General features: G+C 38.5%; 1 protein-coding gene and 1 long non-coding RNA gene across 6 annotated transcripts in view; one reads left to right on the top strand and one right to left on the bottom strand.

The window, feature by feature from the left end:
- ZNF804A (zinc finger protein 804A) overlaps window positions 1-26749 on the bottom strand; it is a 220573-nt gene that overhangs the window by 6734 nt on the left and 187090 nt on the right. For 3 of the 5 annotated variants that reach the window (XM_048869378.2, XM_075118002.1, XM_075118003.1), the window contains one exon: window positions 1167-1297. In XM_048869378.2, the coding sequence (XP_048725335.2) occupies window positions 1167-1297 (131 nt within the window). Of the gene's footprint in view, window positions 1-1166; window positions 1298-15801; window positions 15847-22581; window positions 23321-26749 lie in introns of all 5 variants that reach the window. The other 2 variants (XM_048869379.2, XM_075118004.1) reach the window with 2 other exon arrangements.
- Window positions 1-26749, top strand: part of LOC142068560 (uncharacterized) — a 469584-nt gene that overhangs the window by 441102 nt on the left and 1733 nt on the right. Inside the window, exon 4 of the long non-coding RNA XR_012664397.1 lies at window positions 7126-7202. This is a non-coding gene — a long non-coding RNA (uncharacterized LOC142068560). The remainder of the gene's footprint in view (window positions 1-7125; window positions 7203-26749) is intronic.

Below are 26749 nucleotides of genomic sequence, written 5' to 3'. Positions count from 1 at the left end.
TATAAATCACTAGATGTTCCATTGTCTTTCATCCTATCTGCTGCATACCATTAACAGCTATGTCATTCTGTATTATCACTAACACAGCATGGGGAGTTAGAGAGAAGGATTTAGCTGTGTGTTGTTTGACGGTTGCAAAGCCTTGATACAGTACAGTAGTGAAAAACCTGCCACTTCTCGTTAATATATATATGTTGCCCCAAAGAAATTACAAAGTGTGTGACTGTACTGTTCATTCCATACACACCTACCTGCATCCAGGACATGCCCACTTGTTTAGATGGACTTTGTTTCAATATGTCATACAACACACAGATGTTACCAATTTTCAGCAGAAAACTATAGACCTCACGTTCAACTGAACAATGTGGCAGTTCACCGTGTGAGATGCAGGTCCCATCATAGACAACATCTGAATAAGCATTCCGTTTACACAGTAATCACTGCCAATTTTTTCCTGTGATTGTTAGATCTATGTTGGAGCAAACTGAAAGTGGTTCAAATTCTTTTACACTGAGTTGTCTGTTTCGTTAAGTATGTACTTTTTTGGTAAAAAGGCCATCACTTCAAACTAAGAAATATCAATATCAACTAGGAATATATTTCCAGATTCAATAGAGAATATACATCTCGTGAGACGTGATTGTTATGGTTCGACTATGTACCCTGATGGGTTCAGGAAAAGGAACATTTTCTTTTAAGGTATTCCCATATGTAGTTTCTCTAGCTATTTAAATTTAAAACTAGATTTCCTGATGCATTCCCAGGTGAGCAGTTCAAACTCTAAGTCACACAGATTTGTTACATCCCGGAAAGATAGAGTGTATCCTTTCCTCATCAATAAAATAATGCCAAGCTTCAAATGCTTGACCTAGTTCACTAATGCTTTCAACACTGTGCCTGGCTTTATGAAATATATATGGAACATATTTTTAACTAAAAATACATGTCATTTTAGCTTCACTAAAAAAATAACGTTAAACATTTATTTCTTCACAGAGCGCCAGATCAAATTACTGCATACATACAGCTTAGAGCTTGCCATAAAAATATGTGCACCCTGTTCTGGGCTCAGGATCTTAACAGTCATGTGTCCCACAACCCCAATTAATAGTTTGGGGATTATTTTTCCAGTGCTTTTTCCATTTCAGTAGTTATTCTCTCACCATGCTGCCTCTTTCCTCAGTTCAGCTAACTTGTGCAAACGTTGGAGGGCCTTTTCCTGTTTCCTTTCATCTTTTCTTGACTTGGAAGCTACATTTCGAGCAAACTCCCTCTGTTTCAGTTCCTTGAGTCTCTGTTAAAAATAATAATAAAAATATTTAATATAAAGAGAATCCCTGACAGCCCTGGTAAACAACTAAAAAAGTTCAGATGCACTTTTGTTGGTTCCATGTTAGAAATCATACATTTAGGTAGTTCAGCAATATTCAAAATATTACATCAGATTACTGCATGGACCTTTCCTGAAATATATTTACTGAGTAATGGTATGTTGCTCTATTTTTTTACTTAAACAATTTAGACCAAGTTCATCCCTGGTGTAATTCCATGGAGTACAATGGAGTTACATCAGGTATTAATTTTGTCTGCTATGTTGAAAGGAAAAACAACAGCTATGTGTGAATAACATTTTTGATGCACTGGCCAAAACAATCCAGAAATGTATTGTATCTGACTTGGTGGATAGCTAAACTGTCTCTTACGTACAGACTTAGAGCACCTATCCCTTAATTTGCCTCCGCTCAGAATCATAACGGCTGCCTCCACATTTTCTTTGTGAAAGCAGGTTTCACCCACACCCGTTATCTTCTGTGTTGTTAGCCTGAGAAAAGGAAAGTTTAGAATGTTGTTTCCTTCAAATGATAAGTCTCTTTTTCGTGGTTACTCTCAGCTTCCAGATCATGGCAAAATTTGTGCTCCAGTTGAGTTCAAAACCATACCTCTCACAGAAACTTTGCTGATTTCTACTACAGGTCATTGATGTGGTCATCTTACACTTCTGTTCCCAACAATGAGGTAATCACTTATTCCATGTATGCAATGGGATCAGGAGCTTTCCTCTCCAGTTGGAAGTGGATGCCAACTCACCAGCTATTTTTGTTTCTGACCTGATTCTCCAACACCAGCTCAATTCATCCATCTGAGATTGCCTTGTAATTAACACAACTTTGTCTCACTGCCATTCATCAAGTAAATCTATTTGTTTGGGTGTGCCTCTCTTCACCCTACACAAACGTTGCTCCAGATGAATCATGCAAACAAGCAATTTGTTTCAGATTAAAGTTTAATCAGGTCTTCCAGTGAAACCATTTTTGTCTCAGATCTACCAGTTTTTTTTAATTTGAAGAACATGGCTGCAGTAAAGGACTCTGAGCAACCAGAGATTTCGATTTCAGAGGATCTTTCAGATCTTCTTCCAGGGGTCACCCAATGAAATTAATAGGCAGTGGGTTTAAATCAAACTAAAGGAAGTATTTCTTCACACAACGCACAGTCCACCTGTGGAACTTGTTGCCAGGGGATGTTATGAAGGCCAAAAATATAACTGGGTTTAAAAAATAATTAAATAAGTTCATGGAGGATAAGTCCATCAATGGCTATTAGCCAAGATCATCAAGGACACAACCCCATACTCTACGTGTCCCTAAGCCTCTGACAGCCAGATGCTGGGACTGGATGACAGGGGATGGATTACTTGATAATTGCCTTGTACTTTTCATTCTATTTGAAGCATCTGATATTGGTCATTGTCAAAAGATAGGATAGTGGGCTAGATGAACCATTGGTCTGATCTAGTATGGCCATTCTTATGTTCTTTGCTTTTAGCAAATTTCCCAGTATCTGACCTAGATGACTGTCTCTATAATCCCTTCAAATTTTCAATATTAATATAAACCAGCCTCACTACATCTTATACCCTATCCATCCAGGAGTCTGTTATAAAAATATCTTCCATCATGACTGCTAGTGTCCATTCCTTCCTTCCCATAACATTTTAAATTCTCCACACAACCCACTTTCCTTTTGCTGTAGTAATAAATAATGAGCCTAGCCATTAATGCAAATGAGTTTCACATATGCATATAACAATCAAGAGCCATGAGTTTGTTTATAAGTGAGGTGTAAGTTGTAGGAAACCTTTAACCCAAAAACATTTGTGCAGGTCTGATAAATCTGCTATACTCCACTTTCTGATAAATGTTTTCCCCCCTTTTTCATTGTTTTTTCTGTATTATAAAATTGCACAAAGATCCACAGTCACACACTGACCTTTTGTACTATAATGTACCTTGCAGCTGCACATAATGTGAGCCAAAACCATACCTGCTAAATTTGGCTCTGTACATAGCCAGTTTAATACTTTTTATAGTTCATGAGAGGCTTCTTCCTCATTAAATTGTTCTCCTTTCTTCCAGCTCATACACCACACACTATCTCATTTCAGCTATTTGCCTTAATGCACTCTTATTCTTTCAATGATACAAATTTTGTTCTAGCATGAACTCCACATCCAAGGTCCTGCTTTTCAATGTGTTCGTCATGAAAAATAGAAGTTCAAGGATATGCAACACCAAAAAAATTCAAAATATTGAATAGTATTTTAGCTGTGCGCTCCCATTAAAATCAATGGGAATCCTGCAACTAAAAATCCCATATAACACTTGAAAATGTAGCCCATCGTATTGCCCACACATCTCCAGCTGTCTTTTTGCCTTGAATCTTCAGTTACAACTGCCACAGTGTTCTAAACTGTACTAGATATCGAAAGAAATAAAGATATTGTACAGAGTGTATGCCGGAGGCCAAACAAAATCAGCAATTTCCCTCAGATATGGAATAAAAGTACAAGGTGGATAAATGAATAGACAAGGGCAAAAACCCCAACAACACACACACAACTGCAACTGCAGCAAGAATGGGAGGAGAAAAGTTGCACTATAGGCCCAGTGAAATCCTACATTCTCAGACATACCCACACACCCTCATGCACCCACACACAGCACTTGAAATGTAAATGGAACTAACTTTCAAATCTAACTGTACTTTAAGCAAACTGCAAACAGTCAAACCAATTACACTTTTAATCCCGAAAGACAAACACATGCTGCCACCGCAACTAAAACAAATACATGAGCTAACCAAACACAATGCTACCTTATTAAAATTAAACATTAAAACAAACATTTACAGTGTGGCTCACAACAGTAACCAGATTTCCCTCCTGTCTCCTCAGAAAGCCTATCCTGCCTCATTGGGGCTTCAACTAGCCTGAAAGGGGAGGTTTTCAGTCAGTGTCCCATCACCCTCTTCCAGTAGGCCAGCTCCTCCTTGCCTTCTGAATCTCCCTCTCCCTTTGCCACATAGTGGGTGAGGGTCATCATATCCTGGCTGGAGGGAAGAAGTCATTCTGGTCCTGTCCTCCGGTGCAGGATGCCTTGCTACGCTTCAGTGGGTAGACATGGTGGTGCTGACTTGGACCAAATCCCAAGGAATTCCCTTGGATCTCCTCAGCCAGCCAGCCAGTTCAGGCCCTAGGTCTGTCAGTGCTTCCCTAATGGAGGCCCTGAGGAAGGTGGCAGCAGAAGTAGAAGCCACAGTAATTCTAGGAGCTTCCCAATGGGACAGGTTGCAGCCACCCTAGCACAGTCCTGGAGGTATCCACCAGTCTCAAGTACTTTGTGCTCCAGATCCTGCAGCCATGACCCTCTTGTAGGGAATGAAATAGGGGCAGCTGCAATAGTTCTGAATCCAGCAAGATGAGTGGAATCTGTCTCTGGCCCTATTTCACTGCCTGGTGGGTATCTGCTGGATGGGGGAGCGTAAAATGGGAAAGCAACCCTTGTTCCTCACATGTGGGGATGAGACTGAGTCTAGAGTGAGTCAGCTCTAGCCTCATAAGTGAGCCCCATAAGTGTGTGTTGCTGTTGTGATCACCTGGAGAGCTGTTATTTCCTCTGGACCTAGTGTCTCCCTTCTCTACTTCTGGATAACAACTATTTCTGATATAGGAAGCCACTTTTCCTCTTCCCTGCTTTCTTCATCCTTCTGCAGGGCCTGGCTGGGATGGCCAGCTGGCAACTTGGGCTTTGACCCCCTGGCTTGCACTAGACTTTGGAAGCCACTGAGTGAAAAGAAGACTGTCTTGCTTACCTTGAGAATTAATTGGGTATGGCAGACAATGTATTACTTTAAGGTCTTGTCTTCACTACATTGCTGCTTGAGCTATAACTCAAGGTTTGCCCCATAGTCTAACTCCCATCCACTCATAAAAATCTCTAGCTTGAATTAAGTGGTGCTTTAAGCTTGGGCCAGCTAGCCTGTCTGTGCTAGGGCTGATGCACCCTAGAAATGCAATGGGCATGCAGCAGCTGGAGTTACAATTTTTCAGCTTTAATCCTACCACTTTGTGTAGCAAGAATGTTGTTTCACAATGTGGTCACTCTCACTCTGTTCTCACTTAAACTAGGCTAGCTCAAGTGGAGTAACTCAAGTGTACTAACTTCAGCTACCTGTTGCAGTGAAGAACAGCCCTTAAAACAAAAACCTTTGGTGCTTAATGATGAGTGTCTTGGGCTCCTGAAACAGCTAGTTTTTAAATGGATGTTTGAATGTTATGTGTTGTGTCATTGACCCAGGATGTATCTTCTGTTCTCGCTTGGCAGCAGCCACACCTGGTACCAGATGGCCGAACTATTCTATTTGATTGACAAGGAGGCTGCAGGATTATCTACTGGGCAAGTAGCAATTCTTGCCTCCTGCTTTCAGTGGCATTTCATTCTGGCAGACAGAATAGATTTTGAAGGCAGATATTAAGGTTCGCTCAGATATCTCTGCTGGCTCAGTTCAGTGTTTTCAGTGGGGGATTGATGTGTATTTCAGTGGGAGATTTTCATTGCGAGTTCTGTTGGTCAATAAAGGGATATTATTTTCTTAGAATTTCTGCTAATTTTGGTGGTAATTATGTGTCGAAAGATTCGGGAATAAATGGGTTCTTTCTTGGTCAGATAACCTAACTGCAGTCCATATTATCAACAGGTGTTGGGCAGGTTGCTTTAAATCAAGCAGCTTATATCCATGTTTATGCTACTGCTTGGTCACCTTTGGAATCAATAACAACACTGCCAATATTTTCTCTTGTTTCAAGGTAAATAGACTATGAAGCAATGCCTCAGGCCAGTTTTGAGCCAGTTGTTATGCCATCGTTTTTGTGGATCTTGGCACATGAGGGCACTGCCAAAGATCACTAGCCATTTGGACATAGAGAAGTGACAGTGCCAGGTTTTCTGACTTCATGTCATTCAAGGTGCATTCAGGTCTTTCCTTACATGACTGGCCCATACCAGAAGTGCATTTAATGAAGTTTGCAGAAGTGCCCAATAAAATGTGTGTTATATTTCTTTTGCTATTTCCTCTCTCTAATATTTTGCTCTTTTTCACTGAGTTGTAAAAAAATGCAACTTATTTAGCTATGCTCTGTGCCTGTCTTTGCCATAGCGGGTGATGCTGCTGCTATTCCATCTGTCTATTCAGATGTTTTCAGATACCAAAAAACATGTTGAGAAACAGATAAGTGAAATATGCTCACAGATGGATGGGTCCTACTTTTTTTCTACAAGTTCCACATTATATTTCTGGTAGCTGTGTATGCCTTTGAGAGAAACCATGGTGAGTCCAATGAAGTTATTTGAAAGGTAAATAATCATATATTACTCCATTGTGTGCTCCCCTAGATAGTCAACAAAAAAGTGAGTGTCTGTTACTCTGCTAAAAAAGTGCAAGGTTAAACAATTCAAGGAAGACTTTTGGGTGTATGATAGCTGTACTCCAAAGCAAAAGACCAAATGTTTGAGGCCTCTTTTCATAAGATTTCTTAACTCTGTGTATTCTTGTCTTCCAATAGATAATATGATGCTGACCCTGGTGCCCACTTTGCACTCATGTCTCTCTTTTCAAACGTATAGTAGTTCATTTCATAGATTCATTCTGAGCACTTAGCATGGTGATGGATATTAAAAATGTATAAAAGGGAGAAAAAACACATTGACATTACAAACGTGGGGACTTCACTGCATATTGCGGAGCTCAGTAATTTTTGACTGTAAATGTTTGTTTTTCCTCCAGTGAGAAATTTATGCAGTGAATAAGAAAAGACACATGCAATAGGACAAGAGAAGATACAGTATTGTTGAAGATAAAAGGTTTGTTTGTTTATTAACTTTCACAAGGAAGCTGAGCCAAAGCTATACAGAAATTAGAAAACATCCTTTAATAGCACTTCATTTCAATTATTGTAATGACTAAAATATTGTGATTTGGTTTCCATTGAAATTAATGGGGCTACTTCTTTGAGAGACTGCTCGCCAATGTGAGTAGAGGGTTCAAAATCTGCCCTAAATTGTCAATGTTGTATGTTTGTATGTACTGCACAATGTGATATCTTGATCCTTGCATGGTGCAGGATCAGGCACATAATGAGCACAAAAAAGGATGTTAAACGTTTCCTTGGACAGCTGTATTCAGAGCTGGATAAAGGGCAGATGCACACAGCTGCATATCTGGCTCTTGTATGCAAATGAGTCCCTACTACTCAGTATTTCTTTCAGGCAGCACAGAACTGCAAAGCAAATATCATGATGCCCATCTGAGCCTCTTATCAGCTTAATCAGGTACTATTTGTTCAGTACATGTAAGTTTAGGCAGAGATGAAACATTAAATGTTGGTAAGTAATCAAATTATTCTGTTTGATTGTTGCATGTAAGTAGGTGCCAGTTGTGTCAGGTGCCTGGAGGCAGCTGTAATTTTCATAGCTAACTTTTAATAGCTAACTTTTCAGGGAATGTTTGTTTTTCCTCCATCAAACTTTTTGTTTCAGACTTGCTCTCCTCTCATCTAGTCCTGGATGGTCCTTCGTATGATAAGCAATGGTGATGGATATAATCATTATAAGTGTTATATTAACAACTTACACTGTGTGATTTGTATTTTATAACTGACATGCCAACTCCCTGTACAGGAAGTGTAAGTGGTTAAAAAAGGGTCCCTTACTATCTAATCTTCACTGTGTATTTGATACATTTTCTACATGATGTTGCAAGGCTTAATTCAGCAAACACATACTAGTATGCATAGTCAATGGAACTATGGTCATAACAAATATACTTTGCAGTAGGTGTTAGCTGGTCTAAGTCCTGAGTTACCTTTATGTAGTCTCCAAATGTATATTTTCCCTCTCTTTTTGAAAGCCAGAGCAAAGGATGTGGCATCCTAGCAAGTAGAGAGCTCAGCAAATAGTGATAATTTAAGTAAGAAATTGCACTGAGAGAACTAACGGACTGTTTCTCCATTGCTCTGTGCCTTGTGTAGTCATTTACAATGATGAAAAGTGAGGGTAAAATACTACCATTATGACTAGGTGTTCTTCTACATCCATTTTGAATTCACTTGGTGAATGACATCACATGGTGCAGAGCAATGGAAAGGCTGACCCTGAGACTCCAGTACTGCCATTGGATCCATGAAAAGACTCTTATATTCATGTTGAACCCCGTTAATTTTACTGAGACTCCAACCACGTGAATCCAGCTAAAAGATCAAGACATAACATAGCAATGTTTTACTACTTATATAGACCTCAATTGATTGTCCTTCTGTACACCCACACAGTGTAGAAAGGAGGCATAAGGAGCCCTTTATGCCCATGCCCGGATTACCTACATCACCAGAGCCTGTGCACTGGGGGAGAACATCTGGCCCCAGAATTCTATCCCTTCTTTGGCTCAGGAGGTTGGGAAGGTGGTAGAGCCCTGGCCATGTACATACACCTCAGCTTCCGCAGGGGAGGAAAGTAACCTGGACCATCAGAAGGGTTAGTATGGACTGCTTTCCTCTGAAGCAAAAGGAAAGCTGCAACACCATTGGGAATATCAGCATCCCAATCTGGTTCCTGCCCTGTTCCTGGGGAACTCACTGGAGCTGTAGAGTTACAATCCAGCTCTTAGTATTTACTGTGTATTTGCCAATACAGTCATAACTAGCAGTTTAAAAGCTGGGACTTGTAGTGCATAGCAAATATTTGCATACACATGAAAGAACTTAAGAACAGCCATACTGGGTCAGACCAAAGCTCCATCTAGCCCGGTATCCTGTCTTTCGACAGTGGCCAATGCCTGGTGCCCCAGAGGGAATGAACAGAACAGGTAATCACCAAATGATCCATCCCCTGTCGCCCATTCCCAGCTTCTGGCAATATAGGCTAGGAACACCATCCCTGTCCATCCTGGCTAATAGCCATTGTTGGACCTATCCTTCCTTAACTTGTCTAGTTCTTTTTTTAACCCAGTTATGGTCTTAGCCTTCACAACATCCTCTGGCAAGGAGTTCTACAGGTTGACCATGTGTTGTGTGAAAAAATACTTCCTTTTGTTTGTTTTAAACCTGCTGTTTATTAATTTCATTTGGTGACCCCTAGTTGCTATGTTATGAGAAGGAGTAAATAACGCTTCCTTGTTTACTTTCTCCACACCAGTCATGATTTTATAGACCTCTATCATATCCTCCCTTAGTCATCTCTTTTCCAAGCTGAAAAGTCCCAGTCTTATTAATCCCTCCTCATATGGCACCCATTCCATATCCCTAATAATTTTTGTTGCCCTTTTTTGAACCTTTTCCAATTCCAATATATCTTTCTGAGATGGGGTGACCACATCTGCACGCAGTATTCAAGGTGTGGGAATACCATGGATTTATATAGAGGCAATATGATATTTTCTGTCTTATTATCTATCCCTTTCTTAATGATTCCCAACATTCTGTTTGCTTTTTTGACTGCCGCTGCACATTGAGTGGATGTTTTCAGAGAACTATCCACATTGACTCCAAGATCTCTTTCTTGAGTGGTAACAGTTAATTTACAGTTAATCCCATCATTTTATATGTATAGTTGGGATTATGTTTTCCAATGTGCACTTCTTTGCATTTATCAACGCTGAATTTCATCTGCCATTTTGTTGCCCAGTCACCCAGTTTTGAGAGATCCTTTTGTAGCTCTTCGCAGTCTGCCTGGGACTTAACTATCTTGAGCAAATTTTTATCATCTGCAAAATTTGCCACCTCACTTTTTACCCCCTTTTCCATTTCATTTATGAATATGACTGGGCCCAGTACAGACCTCTGGGGGACACCACTATTTACCTCTCTCCATTCTGAAAACTGATCATTTATTCCTACCCTTTGTTTCCTATCTTTTAACTGGTTACCAATCCATGAGAGGACCTTCCCTCATATCCCATGACAGCTTACTTTGCTTAAGAGGGGCCTTCTCAAAGGCTTTCTGAAAATCTAAGTATACTGTATACACTGGATCTCCCTTGCCCACATGCTTGTTGACCCCCTCAAAGAATTCTAGTAGATTTTCCAGTAGACATACTACTTTTCTACTGCTGGAAAGTCTAATTTAATCCAAGCAGTAGGTTCCTACTGAAACAAAAGCACATAACTGCATTAAGAGCATTTCTTACATCACCTCTACAAGCCTTCTACTAACTTGCAAAGTGATACTTTTTTAAAAAATTCAAGATATAAGCACTTGTAACAATAGCACTTCAGACTAATAGGCTTAAAAACATGGAGAAGCCATAAATTAATAAACACACTCAAGCTAGCAACAACACTTAAAGACTGAGACGTGGAACACAATGCATTTGAATACTGTGATAACAGTAGTAACAGAAGGAGAAATGAGCAAAGGTACAAAGTTATGTGGCTGGTATCCCAAAAACTTTAAAATGTTTGATACTTTAAAAACTATAATAAATCCAATGTTAAGAGAGTTGACCGTGTTTAACCAAAAGAAATTCAGATAAGTTCATTGGAAAATAGTGAAACTTACATGAAGTGTATGAACGTGGGGGAAAACTGTTATGGTGCCGTGCCAGGTATAGCGGGGGCTCTCTGCTCTACTAAGCGTGCTCTCCTGGTTTATAACACCCCTGCTATTATAATCTTTTTTTCTCTTGAGCATAGACTAACAATTGTACCAAATTATGTGGATTTTTTCTGACTTTGACAAATATCCAGGCCACTGAACTAATTTTCAGGTCAATAGAGGCATAAAGCTACCATAGTAAACTATTGTGACACCAAAATTTGCTTCTTGCTTGACCTTTAGAGTAATATTAGGAGTAGAGACAATACCACCCTCTGCTCAATGATACATCTCCCTGGGATTTATACTACTGTTGCCCCTTTTTAACCCAAGCTGCTAGTCAAATTTCAGAGTCCTGGGGATGGATTTTTCCAGTTGGAAGTAGAAATTGATGGAGTCTTGTATTTTTATTGATGCAATCTTGTTTATTTACAAGGAATGTACAGAGTCCTGTTTCTCCAAATGCAGAAGCAAGCAAGAACAAAAGGAGCAGTTTCTTAGCTTACAACCCCAAGTCCCTAGCCAATGCATCTACAGGACAAGTGCTCTCTCCAGCTTTTTCCAGGGTCACACTGTGATCACTAGCTCCTACTTGGTTTTCTTGCTTTTTGTCTCTGCCATTCTCTGTGTTTTGCTTTCCCTCCTTCCCTCACACACCAGGTCACAATATCCAGTGGAATTCACCGCCCACATAGTGATAGTTTCTGGGCAAATTCTATTAGGCCTTGTTTTAGATGTGGTAACATAAATGTTTCTTCCAAATGTCTTACTGTGAAGGGTGCTTTCAAACATAAGTTTGAATGAGGTTTGAACAAAACCCACAGCTAGGTTTCACCCAGTTAATACACTACTAAGTAGCTTCAGACAGTTGTTATTTTATTTTAAAATCAGCCCATCAGTGAAATATTTCCTCCTCCTGTCAAGAATTATAACATTCATAAACCAGTCGGAGAACACTTCAATCTCTCTGGTCATGCGATTACAGACATGAAAGTTGCGATATTACAACAAAAAAACTTCAAATCCAGACTCTAGCGAGAAACTGTTGAATTGGAATTCATTTGCAAATTTGATACAATTAACTTAGGCTTGAATAGAGACTGGGAGTGGCTAAGTCATTATGCAAGGTAACCTATTTCCCCGTGTTTTTTCCTACCGCCCCCCCTCCCCAGACGTTCTTGTTAAACCCTGGATTTGAGCTGGAAATGGCCCACCTTGATTATCATACACATTGTAAGGAGAGTGGTCACTTTAGATAAACTATTACCGGCAGGAGAGTGGGTTTGTGTGTGGGAGGGGGTGAGAAAACCTGGATTTGTGCTGGAAATGGCCCAACTTGATTATCATACACATTGTAAGGAGAGTGATCACTTTAGATAAGCTATTAACAGCAGGAGAGTGGGGTGGGAGGAGGTATTTTTTCATGCTTTGTGTGTATATAAAAAGATCTTCTACACTTTCCACAGTATGCATCCGATGAAGTGAGCTGTAGCTCACGAAAGCTTATGCTCAAATAAATTGGTTAGTCTCTAAGGTGCCACAAGTACTCCTTTTCTATTAACAACATGTTAACCCTTGAGGGTCAGTCAAATGCTAGTTCATTATTTAGCAGTAAGGCATTCCCCAGGAAATATTCCACCCTCTAACTTCACCACCTCAACTAAGTTTCACAATCATTATTGCTGTGTACAATATTAAATTGTTTGTTTAAAACTTACACTCTGTGTATATATATATACATAGTTTTTTGTTTGGCAAAAAAAAATTTCCCTGGAACCTAACCCCCCCCCCATTTACATTAATTCTTATGGGGAAATTGGATTCGCTTAACATCGTTTTGCTTAAAGTCGCATTTTTCAGGAACATAACTACAACGTTAAGTGAGGAGTTATTGTATTTGCAACTCATTTGGATTTTTTTCTCTCTCAATGTTTTGCTGAAGCCACGTTTCATATCCCTGCATTGCACAAATGTATAGATACTGCATTTAGTGGAAATAAGGGATTTACACATTCCACAATAGTTATTTGAACTGGTTAGCATAATTTAAATTTTGTGCTGAACTGCATACTGTGATGTTGCTTAATGCACAGCTTGAAGGTGTTCACATACCATGGTGATGAGCATGATAAGAAGAAAACAGAAACTGAAGGGAGCATAAAAATTAATTTGCTATATTAATATTGCATCTGACAGTAATTTTGCATATACAGTATCCTCCTAGAGAAGCAAGAACTTTACTTAATGTTTTTGAAAAACATGAGATCTAAAATAATCAGAAAATATTTTGTTAATAATTTATAATCCTGATGAATGATCATGATACTCAAGTAACACACCTGCTCTACCTTTAAATTTCCTTTAGGAAATATACTGAGCTATAGAAAAGCAATGCAGATGTAGAACATTTATAAAACAAATTAAATATAATACAATTTACTTGTAATCTTGTATATTTTATAAATCATTGTTACGATTTTCTTGCTGATTTTTTGTGTGCTTTGATTCAGCATTCCAAAAATATGTTTCTCAGTTACTCATAAATATGGGGCCTAGTCAATAATTATTGAATTAATTAATATGGGGCCTATGGAGCTATTGAAATTCATTATTAACTGGGATGCCTTATTGGTTTTTTTTATTAATAATGGGAAATAGAATGACAAACTACTTGTTACATACACACTTGTGATATAAAGCTTGATTAGTATCCTTTCTCAAACAGGGTCTGATTTAATCACTTACAAATAATAATTGAATAGCTCAGGATTTTCATGGCACCTGTAACCACTTAAATTGAGAATAACATGTGCCTTTTAAAATAGAAATCATTGCTTCCTAAGATGTTTAGTAAAGTATGCCCTTGGTTTACATGTGTATATGTTTCAGTTCGTCATGCAGCTGGAGACCTAGTCCTACTTTGGTGAGTATAATATAGCAGTGTCATCACTTTGTAGTATGACCTGCAGTTCTAAACATTTTGTAAATATAGCTTTCATATTATATAAAGTAGAGAAGATAGCTCTTTCTGTAAGCACTATATTAAAACAAAAAACAAAAAAAAAACTTTACATAAGTAATCTTGATTATTGTTGGACTTAATGATTCCACATGAAGACTAAACTAGAAATTGCTTTGGATAATTTTGAGAGAAAAAGAGCACTATCTCCAGTGCAAGAATGATTTAGTCACAGAAATAGGAATTAGAGTGGGGAGCTGTGGGAAACTATTAGGTCATCTAATTTATCATGCTGCCAATATGGAATTGTTTCCTACAATAAATTCTACAATGACTTACTCAACCTACTCAAGTGATGGTGCTTTTGCTCTTCCCTTTAGGAGACTATTCCACAGTCTTATAGATTTCATCATAGAAACATAAGGCATAGACCTGTAAAGGACCTCCTGGGTCATTGAGTCTGGTCCCCTGCTACCACTGGCAACCTTGTCAAAAAATCTTATCAAGCCCCAACTTAAAATTGGATAAGTTGTTTGCTCCCTAGTCCTAATGGACGGCTATTCTAGAATCCTCTGATGGCTAGAAAACATCTAATTTCCAGCCTAAATGTATTCATAGTCCATTTATACCCATTTGTTCTTATACTGATGTTGTTCTCCCCTTCTCTTCCCTCCCTCATGTTTGCCCTCGGATGCAGTCATAAGCAGTCATAAGTAGGAAATATTTCCTGGCTTTCAGTCTAACTGTTCCTTTGCTCAGTTTGATGTCATTACTCCTAGTAATACCTCCTAAGATCACCTTATACAAATCATCTCCCTCTTTGAGGTAAAATCCTGGCCCCAGTGAAGAAAATGCCAAAATTCCCACCAAATTTCACAGGGTCAGAATTTCACCCTTGGGGATTGTTAGGATTGGAGGAGCTATTCTTAACAACTTGTTTCATTTCCTTGATTCTGTTTATGAAGAATTTTGATATTTACAATTTATTTTGCTTTTTAAAGTACTTGCCCAAAACCTTTAATGAAACCTGCTAGGCTATGGTTTGTTTTGTGAACCATTTTCAATGTGTTTCATGTTTGCTATTTCTAATTGCCACTGATTATTTTATGATTGATCCCTTGGCATTACAGGACATTTCAGGTCACTTGATGTCACATGATATTTCTCCTTCTGCCCCCAAACAAATTTTATTACTTCCTGGCACAAATTTTATTTAATCAGAAAACAAACACTGTTTGGTCACAAAACAAATTTTGGATTTTTGTTCCGACTCATTTTGTTTGGGAATAAAATTCAGCTTGTACAAATTGTTGTAAGCAAAACAAATAATACATTCATAAACATAGTCAAGAAAAACTCAATACTTTAATTTGCTCTATAATTTGTGAAACAAAGAATTCACCCAGAATTTCTGTTTTCATCTTACATATTCCTATCAATAGCACCTTTTGTTACTTGTGATGCCCCTGAATATTCAGCTCAGAATTCACTTTTTAGTCATAGCACATCTATTGTTTACAGGGGCCGGGGGTGGGGGCAATTACTGACTTTGCACTGGTAGGGCAGGTATACAAAATACCACACTGATCCCAAGCATATTTTATGACTAGATATATTTAATGTTTGTTTCCTCATATGGAATGTCTGTTTTCCTCATAAGTACCTCTCTTGTTAAATTATCTGGATGATCGTACGTAAATTCAATGAAAACAAATGAAATTTGAGTTAAATGGAAAAAAAGACTGTTTCCAAAACCCTGAACAAAATCAGGCATCACTGTTAAATGTCTGAATAATGTTTAATTATCACAAAAGAATGATACTTATTGTTAAGTTATATGAATTTGTACTAAATAGGTCACCATACAATAATACACATGTGTATTTAACAAAAGAAAAATAAATGATTCCTTACTCTACTTTCTCTCCTTTTTCATGCTTTTCCCAAGGCAACTTGTTTCTGAGAAACAAAAGCAAACTTTAAACATTTAAAGATCCATGCATTTTCCAACATCATGAGGCTTATGTCAATCTAATTCATATCACTCTTCTACCCAATTCTCCTCTTCTCCCCTACCCTATGTGTCACCCTCAGGGTACAAGTAACATCATATCCTGCATCAGAGTAGGGTCCCTGTACTTTTACAAATAATAATTTCTGGTGCATTAATGAAGGAATTTTTTATAACATATGTTATATAAGATTGACTAAATGACCACAGCATTCAACTTTTAAAAGGTGCAAAATTTTTGAGTATTGCATACTGAATATTTCATCATGATAGCTGGTAAGTAACCATGTGTATAAAAGCAGTCTGGTCAAACCGCAAGCTTTAGGATATTTTTTTTGTTAGCTTCAGCAAAACTCTGCAGAGCACTTCATAAATACAAAGGCTGGAACCAAAGCAAACAGTATAAAAATGGAAGTAGCATCTTGCCTATCAAATTAATTTTACTAGATAATGAAAAGATCATAAAGCTGAGACACATTTGTACATCTGGAAAGTGGTTGCATATGCTAGATCTCTTGGTTTAAAGGTATTTATTTTAACAACTTTGAGCCCCCATCTTGCTCCTATTAAGCCAATGGCACAACTCCTATTGAGTTCAGTGGGAGCAGGCTCTTTAATTATCAAATGAAAATTTTGAATAACATTGAAAGATGTTATTCAATAAAGAAGATTAAAGCTAATTTGGGTATGGTGTCCTCTGTTCCCTGTAAACTTCACTACCTACCTAAGAGCTCCTTCTAGGCACAATCAGGAACTAGGCACTGTGGCCATTCTGAAAAAGAGGGGCTTGGTTTAGGGGATAGACGTCCAAAGGCTATTTTCAGAATTGCTCTTGTGCTCCCCATGTGTGGAGGTCTGTACAAGGCAATCGAGGCTAAGGCAGGTGTAAGCTAGATGGTGCAAAAAGTGTTGCTGGGATGCACTTCAGAGAGCAGCAGCTGGGTCACATAGATGCAAAATTGTTGACTTACTTGTGTCTAATTAATAGCAAGCTCAGTTCACCAATCCCATGGATCATTTCATGTGTGATGGTTTGGGTTATCCTGGAATGCCATTGAATTATCCCCTCTTCTAGTTCACCTTGGCTTAATAGCCCTTCACTAGTTATTTGTAGGTTACCTGAATATTTTCCACACATTGATCTTCTCCACAGTCTTGCTGTGACTCCACATAAAAACAGAAGAACAGCCATACTGGGTCAGATCAATGGTCATCTAGCCCAGTATCCTGTCTTTCGACAGTGGCCAATTCCAGATGTTTCAAAGGGAATGAAAAGAACAGGGCAGTTATCAAGTGATCCATCCCCTATCATCCAATCCCAGCATCTGGCAGTCAGAGGCTCAGGGGCACCCAGAGCCTGGGATTGCATCCCTGACCATCTTGGCTAATAGCCGTTGATGGATGTATCCTCCATGAACTTATCTAATTATTTTTTGAACCCAGTTATAGTTTTGGCCTTCACAGAATTCCCCAGCAACAAGTTCCACAAGTTGACTGTGCATTGTGTGAAGAAGTACTGTACTTTCTTTTGTTTGTTTGTTTTAAACCTGGTGCCTATTACATTATTTGGGTGACCCCTGGTTTTTGTGTTATATGAAGGGGTAAATAACACTTCCTTATTCACTTTCTCCTTACCCTTCATGAGTTTATAGATCTCTATCATATCCACCCTTAGTCATATCTTTTTTTGAAGCTAGTCTTTTTAACCTCTCCTCATATGGAAGCCGTTCCATACCCTTAATAATTTTTGTTGCACTTCTCTGTACCTTTTCCATTTATAATAGATCGTTTTTTATATGGGATGGCCAGAACTGCACACAGCATTGGACTGGCAGCTATTTCTTCTCACCAGCCTCTCCTTCTGAGCAGCGTTCATCTTGTAGGAATGGTCCCACAGAATCTAGAGCAAATGCAATTCCGTGATGAGAAATTTCACCACTTCACAGGGGAGAGGCTTTCTTTTGAGACTGCTTCCTATCTAGTTGCTCGCAGTAGCACCAAAAGCACATTCAGCCATGGAATAGCATGTTGCTGTAGGTTGTCAGTCTTTCTAATGGGCAATTTCCCATTTATAGGGCCAATATATATATTTGAATGTATGATTGTAATATTATAATGTGTGATCTGGGTCCTGCTTTACTGGCACCCAAGTTTTTCAAATTTCTGTTATGCAAATTCACAGATTCCCAAGCCAGAAGGGGCCATTATGATAATCTAATCTGGCCTCCTGCATGTCACAGGCCACAGAACTTCAACTCAACTCATTACAGCAGATCTTTTAGGGAAAAAAAAAACTATAAAATCTTGATTGAAAAGTTGTCAGTGATGGAGAATCCACCATGACCCTTGGTAAATTATTCCAGTGGCTAATTACTCTCACTGTTATAAATGTATGTCTTATCTCCAGTCTGAATTTGTCTAACTTCATGTTCCAGCACTTGGATCATGTTATAACTTTCTCTGATGGACTGAAAAGCCTATTATTAAATATTTGTTCCCGATGTAGGAACTTACAGGTTGCAATCAACTCTCCCCTTAATCTTATCTTTGTTAAGCTTGAGCTCCTTGAGTCGATCACTATAAGGGCATGTTTTTTATTCCTTTAGCCATTCTTGTAGCTCTTCTCTGAATCTTCTCCAATTTATCAACATCCTTCTTGAATTGTGAGCACCAGAGCAGGATACAGCATTCCAACAACGGTCACACCAGTTTCAAATACAGAGGTAAAATAACCTTTCTACACCAAACCCTGTTTATGCATCCAAAATTCTCATTATTCCTTTTGGCCATAGCGCAGCAGTAGGAGCTCGTGTTCAGCTGATTATCCATTATAACACCCACATCTTTTTCAAAGTCATTGCTTCCCAGGATACAGAGCCCTCCATCATGTAAGTATGGCCTACAGTCTTTGTTCCTAGATGTACACATTTTCACTGAGCCATATAAAACACACCGTTTGTTTGTACCAGTTTATCAAGTGATACACATTGCTTTGTGTCAGTAAGTGTCCTCTTCATTATTTACCACTCTCCCAATTTTTGTGTCATCTGTAAACCGTATCAGTGATGATTTTATGTTTTATTCCAGGTTGTTAATCAAAATGTTAAATAGCATAGGGTCAAGAACCAATACTTGCAGGACTCCACTCGAAACACACTAGTTAAATGGTGACTCGACTTCCTGTTTACATTTTGAGATCTATCAGTTAGCCAGCTTTTAATCCACTTAATGTGTGCCATGTTAATTTTATATCTTTCTACTTTTTTAACGATGCTATTGTGTGGTACTAAGTCAAATGTCTTGTAGAAGTCTAAACATATTACATAAGCTCTATTATCTTTATCAGCCAAACTGGTAATTTCAGCAGAAAAAAGATACCCAATTATTTAGACAGCATCTACTTTCCATAAACCTGTGTTGATTGACATTAATTATATTACCCTCTTTTAATTCTTTATTAATTGAGTCCCATATACCCATTCCCAGGACTGATGTCAGACTGAGGATGTCTACACTGCACACTAAGTCAGTGTGATTTCAAGTGATTTCAAGCCTGTGCTTGGACATCCAGACTGCATTATAAACCTGTGATTACTGGTCCCAGGTCTCACAGCTGTGCTAATGCTTCCATACTGCATTACACAGACTTTCTCCCAAGTCTTGGTGGGATTCAGGCTCTGAGAGCTGCCTTCACTTCCCCTCTAAACCAGGTTGGCTTTTTAACCAACACAGCCTTCTAACTTGATTGTGGGATTGTGACTTTGGGGGCATGTAGCAAAGTGTTCTTAAATAATTCCCAATTATCATCACATTTTTTTTATTTAAAATCTTCCTCCCAGATGATTTGATTCATAATTGCTTTCTGAAACTGGCCCTTTAAAACAGTCAACTATATATATCTTTGGTTTAGGCTTTATTCTGTTTGCACATTATAAATGTGATCTAGTCATAATCACCTGTTTCTAAGTTACCATTAATTTTAGCTCTGTGATCAGTTCCTCTTTATCTGTCAATATGAGGGCTAATATAGAATTCCCCCCATAATAGATGCAAATCAATTTATGAGTTATGAAATTGCCATCTATATTATTTAAAATACCAGGGATGTTTTAATACTGGCAGCATGAGAATTCCCACATAAGTCACTCAAATTGAAGTCCCCCATGATCGCCTTTTTTTCCCTACACATTATAGATAGGTTCATAAAGAAAAGGTCCTCCTGTTCCCTAGTGTGATTTGGTGGTCTGCAGCAGACACCTAATACTAATACTCCATCTTGTGCTTTATGTGTTAGGACATGATTCATAAGTATTCGTGATCATTTTCTTCTGAGTCATCAGTGACTCAGAAACAGGTCACGTCATTCTGACAGAGTGCCATTCCCCTCACCATTTACCCCCTTCGATATTTCCTAAAATCAATGGTGTTAACATTCCAATCATGGGAATCATCCCACCAGATTTCAGTAATACCAACTAGATATAATCTATGCTCATTAATGAGTGATTCTAATTCCTCTTGTTTGGTACCAATATTCTAGCATTGGTGTATAGACAATTAAAGAATTTCTTCTTTTCACGTTTGGTTCCTTGATTAATTTTGTTCTCAACATCTCAGTTTTGTGCTGAGGGTTCAGATATTCCCTCTTTTTCCCTCTCCTTTTTGCTACTCGTTTAACATGCTCCTGCCTACACTGTGTGGCTGAGGGTGTGTGCATGTCTTTGACATCTACATAGCATGTCAGGGACTGTGGAGGTAAAACAGGCTGGAGTTTCTCATATGGGTAAATGCTCACCAGCATGAAAGCAAAAGTAGCCCTAGGGTGTCAGGATGGCCATACGACTTTCCCTTATAGTTCTGATTTAAGGAGTGATTTACTAACAAACATTTTAGAATAATTAATTTAATATCTGACCCCAGTTATAACAGACCAAATTTTTCCCTCTAGTATTTATTTTTAAATACATTTTTTTAATTTAACCTTGCTGGGTCATTAACTCTTTCTAAATTTTGCTGCCATGAGCATTAGTCTGCAAATGTGAATTGACTGTATACATAGTAATTTGGTTCTTTCTCCATTTTCCATTTCCTAGTACAGGTTCTTTATACTCAGCATTTTAACCAAGCCCCTTTAAAAACATAGTGGTTGTTGCTTCTGTGCATCTCTTTTTCAAAACAAATTGCAATTTCCTGTATTTAACTATGGCCTCAGTAAAGTCAACCTGTGGAACTCCTTGCCTGAGGAGGCTCTGTGATCAGTGAAGGCTAGGATCACAACAGGGTTTAAAAGGGAACTGGATAAATTCATGGAGGTTAAGTCCATTAATGGCTATTAGCCAGGATGGGTAGGGAATGGTGTCCCTAGCTTCTGTTTGTCAGAGGGTGGAGACGGATGGCAGGAAAGAGACCACTTGATCATTATCTGTTAGGTTCACTCCCTCTGGGGCATCTGGCATTGGCCACTGTCAGTAGACAGGATACTGGGCAAGATGGACCTTAGGTCTGACCCAGCATGTCCATTCTTATGTTCTTATGTTCTAAAATTAATAGATAACTTCTACATTCTTCACACAGTGCTATTTTATGTTTACTATACTTCACTAAAGAATTTCCCAAGGAAATTAGATATTGGTTATTTTCTTTTGTTTTACCATATTTTATCTTCAATAATCAAATCCAAATAATCCATTGTATAACTATTATTATATAAAAACCCACCTATGATTTAAAAAAATGGAAAAAAGTAAGACTAATAATTAAGACCATATCTTATAAGATGAATTGTATGAACCAGAACTATATTTTAATTCAGAACTTGTTTTTCGCTTTATGACTGAGTGGTAGCAATGTCAATTAATATATCAGGACAGACTTTCCTCTTTAATGCACCCCAGAAGAACTAAGGACTGAATATGACTCTGTAAGCCCAGGGTAAATGTGCCCTTGACTACAGATCACTAGGATATGTTATGAAAAAAATATTGAGTTCTTCATTCAATTAAAAGGTCACCCTAACCTCATTTCATTCTTAAATGCAGAGGACAGTTTCTAAGGTACATAATGTAATTTCCCTGCCCACAAAAGCTATGTTGCTTATATAAGAAACTAATTTCCTGTTCTAAATACAAATTTCTCCAATAAAAAGGTGAGGTTCACATTAAAAAAAAACCCATAAAGCAACGTCTAGCACATTATACTCCTAAATCTAAGCTGTTCATATGTCCAAATCTTTGAAAATAGACAGAGAAGCACATAAAAAACTATCCACATGACACATAAATAAGTGCTGAAATTAACCAGGTGGACTTACCCTGTAATTCAACCATACAGAAGATGGATTTAAAATGTCTACACTCAACACGATAGCCTGAAGACAGCCATGGTTAAAATACTACACCGTAAAGCAGAAAATAAGAACAACAACAAATATCTCACCATTTTATTAATCAAAATTGTTACTTCTTTTGGGGGGGAGAAGTGCTTTAAGCCCTTCTCCCGACTATTCTATAGGACACATATGGAAACAAAGAAAAATATTAGCTAGCCCTGAAATAATGTCTTCAAACCATGACAGCAAAAACCTTGTTCAAGCTTTTCAAACACCACAAAAATATTCCATCTCCCAACAACCACCCTGTGCAAATGCAACTCTTGGCATTTTCAGACACTTAAACAAGCCTTACCTTAGGACTCTGTCATTAATATATTTTTGCAGAACAGGCATGTGGTTCCTCACACACATGGTTTACACTATTAAACTGAAGCAGCTACCAGGGTTGACATATAATTTGGCAGAAGAGCTCTTCAGCTCATCCTTTAATCATATTAGCTGTGTTCCTTTGACACTCCCGCTCTTCCGTTCTCAGCTATGCAATTTTTTGATAGTCTTATGGTGAAAACATCCATAAGGGAGAAAAGAATAAAACAATTTAGTTATTATGCAGTTTATTCTCATGTGGCGCCGTATAAACTCCACAAGAACCAATTCATGAAGTTTCCTCTATTGTAGGTGTGTGTTGTTCCTCTATTCTCCCCTTGCACTATCACTTGGAAACCTTTAGATTTCAAAGAGCTGTTCCGAGGCACCCTGACTTCACACAGTCACCCATGATGTAGTCTGTGAATACAACTCCTGAAGAAGTCCAGGGTGTTGGGGGATCATTCATCTGCTGCTCCAGGACTTCTGGTGCACTTAATATTTGAGGGTACAGTGAATTATATTGTTGTGCTCTGCAAGTGGGGGTGGGAGGAGAATCCATCAGAGACCTACCACCTCTAGCCCCATCCCTATCTCCAGAATTCCAGCATCACAGAACTACTATTGGGAATCCATAGGGTTCGGCAAAAGGAGGGAGCATGCAACACAAGTGACAATTTTCTTCTTCTGCAGCTCCTGGCCAGGTTCCTGGGCTTGAGCTCCCCCTGTTTGTGGAAGCAGAGAAAAGTGTGTAGTCCTTTGCTGAAATTTCTCACCATTTCATTTTTTTTCATCATAACTCTTACTCATTGCACTCTTTCCTCGGCATGGGGCATAGTGATCCTTCCACTCTGGCTGTTCAGAAAGTTTCTGGACTTAACAGAGAGAAATGTGTACTACAAGAAAGACTTGTTTGAAATGTGTCAATTGTTCCACAAATTCCCCCTTTCCTCCCTACCCCCCCCCCCGTACTCCTAGAAGGATATGCCACTTATGGTACAAAACACATACAGTGACAAAGAGCCATATGTTCCCCTTTGTAGGAAACATACAGAAAGAGCTAAAACCCATAAAAATCTACTACAAAAGTAGGCAGCACAAACCAGTGAATGCGTGTCACACAACCTGTAGCAGGTAGTTACTGTGATAGGGCATCTGTAACTATGGCTGTGTCCACACTGCACACCACTGGTGGTGGCATGTAGGTTATGTGTAGCTACACGCTGCAGTGAGAAGCAGGCTGCATGCACACACTGCAGTTTGTAGCTCCCTGCTGCTTGCCCCCTTCCGGAGCCTTTCTCCACTGCCAGAGTATTTCCTGGCAGCAGGGAAAGACTCCAGCAGCAGGGAGGCAGCTAAACATTCCTTACAGTGTGTAAAGTACACACACTTCACACACCCCTGCCACAGATATAAGTAGCAGCGTAGATGGGAGAGGCACTGCTTGAGCATGCAGAGAGCCATGTAGGGTACATACCCTAAAGATTTGGGTGTGTCTTTACTTGCCTAAGCAGTGCCTCACCATCTGCACTGCTATTTATATCTGTGGCAGGGGTGTGTGAAGTGTGTGTACTTTACACACTGTAAGGAATGTGCAGTGTACACATACACTGAGTGAAAGCATACTGTAGTGGGCATAATAATAGAGGATGGAGAGTCAGGACATCCATGTTCCTTTGCTGGTTCTGCCACAGACTCAATCTGTGACCTTGGGCGTTTAACAATCTCTCTATGCTTCAGATTCTTTACCTGTAAAATGGAGTTAATTCACCACTAATATTAAATAACATTGATTTTTAGTCTGCTTTTTGTACCTTTGGGAGAAGGTCCATGCTCCCAGTTTGTGGGTGATCATTCATGTTTAAATTTCAGCTTTATGTAGTTAAGAGTAGCTGCATAAATATACAGACATCACAGTTGTCAGCAGGGATTGAACACACAATCTTCAGCCTCAAAGCCATAGGCCTCTACCACTTGAACTAAGGGAGAATTATTCATAACTTGATTATTCAATCAACTTTTCAAACTTAGTTATAGACAAACGCTCCAATGATTATAACTTATATAGCAAGTTTTATGTTTCAATCTTCAGCCAGGATACATTCTGCTTAGGATGTGATTCTCCACTTGATTCCATGCAGGGAGATGCATGCACTTATGCAGAGTCCCACTTACTTTAATGGAGCTCTATATTTGTACACTAGTACTCTGATATGCAACATAGTGAAGGATCAGGGGCTTAAATACTATGTTTCGCTAACAGTTGACACTGGTGTTATTGAGTGTCTTAAAGTAGCTGAATTAAAAGCCATCTTTTGATGTAGTGTCACTGGGCAATAACTTATATAGAACCTACTGTACTTAGTTCTACTGAATTGCAGGAAGTTGTGTTTTCTATGGTCTTTCCAATCTGTACTGACTTCCAGTCCTTTGCTGTTCAATAATGTATTATAATGGATAGAATCCTATCCTGTACCAATATTCTAAATAGGGAGAAGAGGGCTGGGAACTTATTTGTTATTTTTCTACCCTAAAAGTTGAAGGTGTTATTGACAGCTTTGGGCAAATGCCTAAAATAGAGTTGAAGAAAAATTACTTTCTCTACTTGTACTCTTCACTTTAAAAAACCTCATACCCTATACCATTCAGAAAACAGCACATGTGCAGAACAGCCTTCCTTCACTATTTTCAAAATGCCCTCTACCTCTGATTTTCAGTGCTTTTTGAGAAAGCTACCAATACTTTATTGTTTTAGCTTGTCTAGCAAATACAAACATTTGCTTAACAATTTCAAGTGCCATTTAATAGCTGAAAAGAAAGAAAGCTGATATAAAAATCTAGGTTTAGATGCATCACTGTTCCCCTGCTGCACTGAATGACTTATTGACTAAAATTCAATGCCTGATGCATTATATGTAGTTAAGTATGTGTAACACAGATATGAGGTAGGTTTATTGTTCATAACTCTGCCCAGTTAAGGATTGCAAGTCCCAGCATTTTTCACTATCGAAAATAGAAGCTGCATAATTATGATTTCATCTAACATTTTCCATAAGAGCAATATTTCAGGTGAGATTGTGCATAGCAGTTTTATGTCCTTTAAATAACTGTTGAAGTGTCAGCTTTTCTGGTTAGACAATCTTTGCAGTTTGAGGATGATCTGTTCTGTGGAATGCCTAGGTGTTACATAGCTGGTAACACTGTCAATCAACTCACAGGAAGAAATAGTTCTGCAAAGCTAGAGTAGTTGTAATGACAAAAGAGAAATGTGATGATAAAGGTGGAGTAAACTTCAGAAATGCGTCCTTTTGCTGTGCTGCTGAACATTTTAGCCATGTAATTTGGCATTTCAGAGACAGTGTTGGATGACAGATTAAGTGATATAAAAGTACTGATGTTCCTAAACAAGCAGACACATTAGAACAGTTAATACTTCCGTAAAAAAACCCAGATGTTACAGAACAAATCAGGTCTCCTTACCCAGAAACACATCACAATGATGATTTGAACTCTATCTTCTGCCTGTGGCAATATCACTAAATATATATAACATTCTTTGAGATTCCTGCTGACTCTTAATATACCAGCTGGTGTCCTACATTGAGAACATCTGCAACTTGCATCCAGATCTCTCAGTCTAGTACCAGTGATGGCACTGCGATTTTTACTTCCACTATAAACAAATTACACAGTGTAGGACACATGGTAATAGACGTTGGTTGGATGGTTCCTCTCCTGTTCAGTCTCCTCTCCCATCCTACAATCACTTAATTGACATCACTGTAGCAACCCTTGCTTCCATGAAAAGTAATATTAGGCAAATATTTAATGTATTCAGTTTCTATTACTTTGATTTAATGGCTGGAAACAAAGGGGAGTCCATAGACTACCAGAAAATAAATGCCCAATGCTTCTCAGGGGACCCAGACACCATGGTGTGAGAAAAGCTACTATAAATAAAGTATGGTATAAATAATATAGGTTTGTATTCATTTAAACAACTTGATACTGCATTTGTACAATTTAACTATGTTTTGATCTTTAACAATGACTCTCTGAATGTGATTGCAGGGGAAGTGACTTCAGCTACCTCAGTCTTAACGTCATGCTCAAGCACATTAAGAGCTTTCAGCCATTCTTTTAGTACTAGCAAC

This window comes from Caretta caretta, chromosome 11, assembly GCF_965140235.1.
Source record: "Caretta caretta isolate rCarCar2 chromosome 11, rCarCar1.hap1, whole genome shotgun sequence".
Classification (NCBI taxonomy): Eukaryota; Metazoa; Chordata; order Testudines; family Cheloniidae; genus Caretta; species Caretta caretta.
The sequence above is the reverse complement of the archived record's forward strand: the minus strand, read 5'-3'. Positions and strand labels throughout refer to the sequence as shown.